Raw genomic sequence first — 6,000 nt, 5'->3', positions numbered from 1 at the left:
ATTACCACATTAGTGGATTTGAAAGGGGACCTTTCATCCAGCCAATCCTTGAGATGACTGTAGCCCAGGATGACTCTAACCTTGTGAAGAACTCTGAACCAGAACCATTGATCTTAGCTACTTCCAGATTTGTGACTCACCTGTGGGATAATACGTATTCACAGTTTTAAGCTGCTAAGTTCTGGGGTAATGTCTTATGGATAATACAATGGCTTATAGCTTGAAAAGCTCCCTATTGCCAAATGAGGCATAAATCAAGGAAGATATTTTTCACCAAGCAGCCCCAAGATAGCATATTCAATTATGTTTTTAGAAGTGATATACTTACTAAAACCACGCTGTTACTGCTCAATTTTTTGAAATTAAGGGCATGAATCCTCTTTGGAATTTCCCTTGATGGCGTCAATTCAGAATTTAAAGGCATTTTTGTCATTTGCAGTAAGTCTGGTGGTTAATGAGTAAATCTGTTTATTACGGGTCAATCTTAAGGTATACTTCCAAAGAAAAGGGCTTTTCTGTCTTAAGAATGTTTGATATAACACCAGCACAATCAAAATGGCTGTATATTTCCAAAACAACTAGCTTGAAAGATGGAACTAATTTGGATGTGTAATTTAAAATTCTTCCTCCCAACTATCACTATTATGGTCGTATCTCACAGGATGGGTAAATCATGCCAGATTTTTTGAAAACCAAATAGATACTGGGGGATTTGTATACCTTGTGACATCTATATTTAAAGTAGTCTTCTTTGGAATCAACAGAAATTACCACTAGATGCCACTGTTGTTGCTTTCTTAGAAATCACTGGGTTAGGTCAGTAAAGAGCCAAGACCCTGTTTTTACTACACAGAAGTTTATTGTGAAAGTAAATTAAACAAACACACAGTATGGCTAATGGAGGCAAAAGCAATCTGGTAGCTTAAGGCAAGTTTTAATGGAGATGAATTTAGAAAAGATGATGCAATGATGTAATTTTGTTTAAATACAGATTATGAAAAAATATCAAACTGCATCAATAACTTAATAGAAGTAGTTTTCAAAGCCTGTACTACTGGAGAAAAAGGGCTCATCATCTTAATGCCAGCATTAAGACAGACAGAAGCAGCACGGTGCTAAATGACAGGAAAATCCAGTATTTACAGAAGGATGGTAATAGGAACATTTAATAGCATTTGATCTTATTTACTGGTGGACTGAAAGCCCTTAGCTAGACAACAGAGGAAAATGTACCATCATCATGTTATTTAAAAAAATTTAACTGCAGAAATAAAAAACCAAGGAGCTCTGTAATAAAGTAACATAAAACACCACTGTAAGGATCACTTAAAAAGCAATTCCCTCAGGGCAAATTAGGGCACTGAGTGTGTAAACATGTGAGCTGTACACCACCAAAACCAACCAAATTCATTCATAGTACTTATAGTTATGCAAGATCAGCATGGCCTTTAATGATGCATTATTGTTTATAACAATTTAAACACACTTCTTACCATGCATGACTTCAAATATATAACAAATATTTTTATTCTGATACAGGATATCTGTTTATGAAATAAGACCTATATACAATGAAAGTAACACCTCCCTCATCAATCAAGTACAGTTATATGCTTTTTAAATGCAATGACCTTATTCAGACTTCAGTTCATTTTCTGAATTGACTGTGTCAGTTTTTCACCCTTTAAAATAATGCCATTTTATGATAAAATACATTTTTCAAAAATTCAGAAATGTAGTAACATTTAATAAATGTGACCATGAAAAATATTTGTAAAGAGGTGCCAAATGACTTAGCACTTTTTTCCAGTCTGTATCTAAAAAAAAAAGTTGCACTCAGTTTGACAGTAAGCCTATTTAAAAAATATTCTTACATTAATTTATCTTGAAAGGTTCTATTAATAGTCCTTTTGCAAAATACCATATATATAACTGTGAATGTTTTTTCCAGAATTAATGGAAGAAAATGTATCCTCTGCACAGATGAACATTTTCTCTCTAAAACTAATCTTTCATCATCACCCAGCATGTTTTTACAAAAGCATGCAATATAAAATACACATAAAAGCAGCTATCTTAAACATGATTTTAATATAGTATTACCTTTGTAGCTGATTCATCACTGTCTCCAGTTTAATATGCTGTTACATACATGAAGAAGCTCCAGTATCCCTTTTCTGATTGACTTTTTAAAAAAATCCCTGAATAAAACAGAAGCCAGCCTGTGACTTCTTTAGGCATTTCAGTAGAAGATCATCTATAGAGAATATCTCCAACCAAACTCATGATTACAGAACAGAAGCTAAAACAATCTGGGGCAGAGTACAGAGTTAATACCAATTTAAAACTTCTATGTTTAAAAATAAAGAGCCTGTAATCCCAGTACTCTGGGACGCTGACGCAGGAGGATCGCTTGATGCCAGGAGTTCGAGACCTGGGCAACACTGTGAGACCCTGTCTCTATTAAAAAAAGAAAGAAAGAAAGAAAGAAAGACAGAGTGCTGATTACTAGCATTTAAAAGGATACTGCAACTTTAATAACTGTAAACTTTGTCAGAAGGCTGTGGCAGACAGCTCTATGCTACTAGGTTTTTAGCCTGTAAATAATGCAAACATCAGCAGTTTTAAAATGCTATAGACTATAAAAACACAAAAGGAAATGGGGCAAACAAAACAAAAAACAAGAATGCTTATCTAAAATGAAGCTGTATAACCAAAACATCTAGAAGTACAAAAAAAAATTAGAAAAAATGATTAGAGAAAACCCTCTGATATAATTTTAGTTTCTTGAACTGTTTTTAAATGACATGAACTTTTAAATTAAAGTGGAAGTAAAGGAGCTTTACAAGTAGATAGTTTTAACTCCCTAAAATAATGCCAACAAGGTAAGCTTGCATAGAAAAAAAACTTCAAATTATTACTGGCTACATGCTTAAAAAATCAGAAATGCAGGTATAATCATAGTGCAAAACCATGGCAGTTTGTGATGTCTATTACTGCCTAAGGTTGAGAAACAGACCGCAGTACCTCCAGTTATCACAGTTTCTGGTCTTTTAATCAATTATTTCTGCCAACTAGAAGCAATGTCTATGTAAAGATGGGTGGCACACATCTGCTGTGCTATTAATTAACGAAGTTTGAGGTCATCACCACCACCTAAATTGGAACCAGGACTAGGGTCTTGTTGTCTTCTTGCCTGCAATGACAAAATCATAATTTGGGGTCAAAAAGTGTTTCGACAATAAAAATGCTAGATATATAAAATACAAGACAGTAGCACATAGAAAAACTTCATAACTAAAAAGTTTTCAACCAATATATTCAACATGTAACAGGCAAAAAACAAAACAAAACAAAAAAACAATTAAAATAGTCTGACATATTTTACTAAAGTTTCCTTAACAATCAAGAATAAAAATCATTTTTATTCAAAAGACAATCACCATAAATATGTACTGCATATAAAAGAAGAACGAATCTAGCGCTGGGCTCAGTGGCTCACGCCTGTAATCCCAGGACTTTGGGAGGCTGAGGTGGGCAGATCATTTGAGGTCAGGAGTTTGAGACCAGCCTGGCCAAAATGGTGAAACCCTGTCTCTATGAAAAATACAAAAAAATTAGCCAGACATGGTGGCAGGCACCTGTAATCCCAGCTGCTTGGGAGGTTGAGGCACGAGAATCCCTTGAACCTGGGAGGTGGAGGTTGCCGTGAGCTGAGATCACACCACTGCACTCCAGCCTGGATGACACGAGTGAGGTTCCATCTCAAAAAAACAAAAAACAAAAAACAAAAAAAACCAACAACAAATCTATATTTGCAGTTTTGGAAAAAAGAGTATTTAACACATTAGCCAAGTGCCTTAGAAGCAAACGCTTCCTTTTAGTAACAGCTGACATTTATTGAGTATCAGCTGTCTGCAGGCACTGTTCTAAGTACTTTCCATTAATTAAATCATTTTTTAGAGAGATGAGGTCTTGCTATGTTGCCTGGGCTGGACTACAGTGGCTATTCACAGGTAAGAACATAGCAAATTACAGCCTCAAACTCCTGGGCTCAACCAATCTTCCTGTCTCACTCAGCCTCCCAAGTAACTAGAACTATAGGCACATGCCATAGGATGTGGCTAGAACTAATTTAATCCCTCCCAACAACCTATGACATAAGTGCTATTATTTATCTCTATTTACAAATAAAAAAACTAAGTCACAGAGAAATATATGTTCCACTAATTATATGACTGAAAACTGTAGCACTTTATTATGGATAAGGTATTGTCTCGTATGTTAAAAATAGAAATATAAAATTAGAGTCCTTGGTGTACTTATATTCCCAGATTTTTTTTTTTTTTGAGACGGAGTTTTACTCTTGTTGCCCGGGCTGGAGTGCAATGGCGCAATCTCCACTCACTGCAACCTCGCCTCCCCGGTTCCAGCGATTCTCCTGCCTCAGCCTCCTCAGTAGCTGTGATTAAAGGCATGCGCCACCACGCCCGGCTAATTTTGTAGTTTACTATTAGTAGAGACGGGGTTTCTCCATGTTGGTCAGGCTGGTCTCGAACTCCCGACCTCAGGTGATCTGCCTGCCTTGGCCTCCCAAAGTGCTGGGATTACAGGTGTGAGCCACCGCGCCTGGCCCCAGATGTATTTTTTGTTTGTTTGTTGTTTTTTTGAGACAGGGTCTCACTCTATTGCCCAGGCTGGAGTGCAATGGCACAATCTCTGCTGACTGCAACTTCTGCCTCCCGGGCTCAAGCAATCCTCCCACCTCAGCCTCCTGAGTAGCTGGGACCACAGGCACACGCCACCACACCTGGCTAAATTTTGTATTCTTTGTAGAGACAGGGTTTCACCATGTAGACGGGGCTGGTCTTGAACTTCTGGGCTCAAGCCATCTGCCTGTCTTGGCCTCCCAAAATGCTGGAATTACAGGTGTGAGTCACCATGTACCACCCAGATTTTTTTTTTTTTTTTTTTTTTTTTTGAGACGGAGTCTCGCTCTGTCGCCCAGGCTGGAGTGCAGTGGTGCCATCTTGGTTCACTGCAAGCTCCGCCTCCTGGGTTCACGCCATTCTCCTGCCTCAGCTGCCCAAGTAGCTGGGACTACAGGCGCCTACCACCACACCCGGCTAATTTTTTATATTTTTAGTAGAGACGGGGTTTCACCATGTTAGCCAGGATGGTCTCGATCTCCTGACCTCGTGATCCTCCCACCTCGGCCTCCCAAAGTGCTGGGATTACAGGTGTGAGCCACCGTGCCTGGCCCAGATATATTGTTATAACAATATTTAACAATTAAGAAGCTTCACTAGGTCTATGACATAAAAATTAGAAAAAAAAAAAAAAAACTCCCTGTTGATCACACACCTCTGTTTTATAAAAAAAGAGGCTTGACAATTATAAACACCGAGATTTCAAGATTCACTTTAGAGTAAACATTCCTATTTAAACCACTTAGGTAAATTACTTAATAGGGAGACTATATATATATACATAGTTTCCTTCTCAAATTATAGTATGTGGTTATTCTGTAAGTTTTCTTTACTGCCTCCAAATGTTGGCCAAGCACAAACATCTGTTTGTATCCAGAATCTATACTAAGTACTTTCCATGAAAGTGGAAATATTATTATTATTATTTTGAGACAGAGTCTTCTCTGTTCCCCAGGCTGGAGTGCAGTAGTGCAATCTCAGCTCACTGCAACCTCCGCCTCCCAGGTTCAAGTCATTCTCCTGCCCAGCCTCCAGAGTAGCTGGGATTATAGGCGTGCACCACTACACCTGGCTAATTTAAAAAATATTTTTAGTAGAGATGGGGTTTTGCCATGTTGGCCAGGCTGGTCTCAAACTCCTGGGCTCAAGTGATCCACCCACATCAGTCTCCCCAAAGTGCTAGGATTACAGGCATGAGCCACCATGCCCGGCTGAACTAATTTTTTTTAAGAGATGACGTCGGCTGGGCACAGTGGCTCATGCCTGTAATCCCAGCACTTTGGGAGGTCAA

The 6,000-nt window shown here is 38.2% G+C and overlaps 1 protein-coding gene across 6 annotated transcripts in view; it reads right to left on the bottom strand.

The window, feature by feature from the left end:
- Window positions 1-839: 839 nt before the first annotated feature.
- The window catches only part of CBFB (core-binding factor subunit beta), a 77,317-nt gene continuing 72,156 nt past the window's right edge, over window positions 840-6,000 (bottom strand). For 5 of the 6 annotated variants that reach the window (XM_015126323.3, XM_028840380.2, XM_028840379.2 and 2 more), the window contains one exon: window positions 840-3,196. In XM_015126323.3, the coding sequence (XP_014981809.1) occupies window positions 3,174-3,196 (23 nt within the window). In that variant the 3' untranslated portion in view covers window positions 840-3,173. 6 annotated transcript variants of the gene reach the window in all.

This window comes from Macaca mulatta, chromosome 20 (genome assembly GCF_049350105.2).
Source record: "Macaca mulatta isolate MMU2019108-1 chromosome 20, T2T-MMU8v2.0, whole genome shotgun sequence".
In the NCBI taxonomy this organism is placed as follows: domain Eukaryota; kingdom Metazoa; phylum Chordata; class Mammalia; order Primates; family Cercopithecidae; genus Macaca; species Macaca mulatta.
This window is presented reverse-complemented; position numbering and strand designations above follow the sequence as displayed.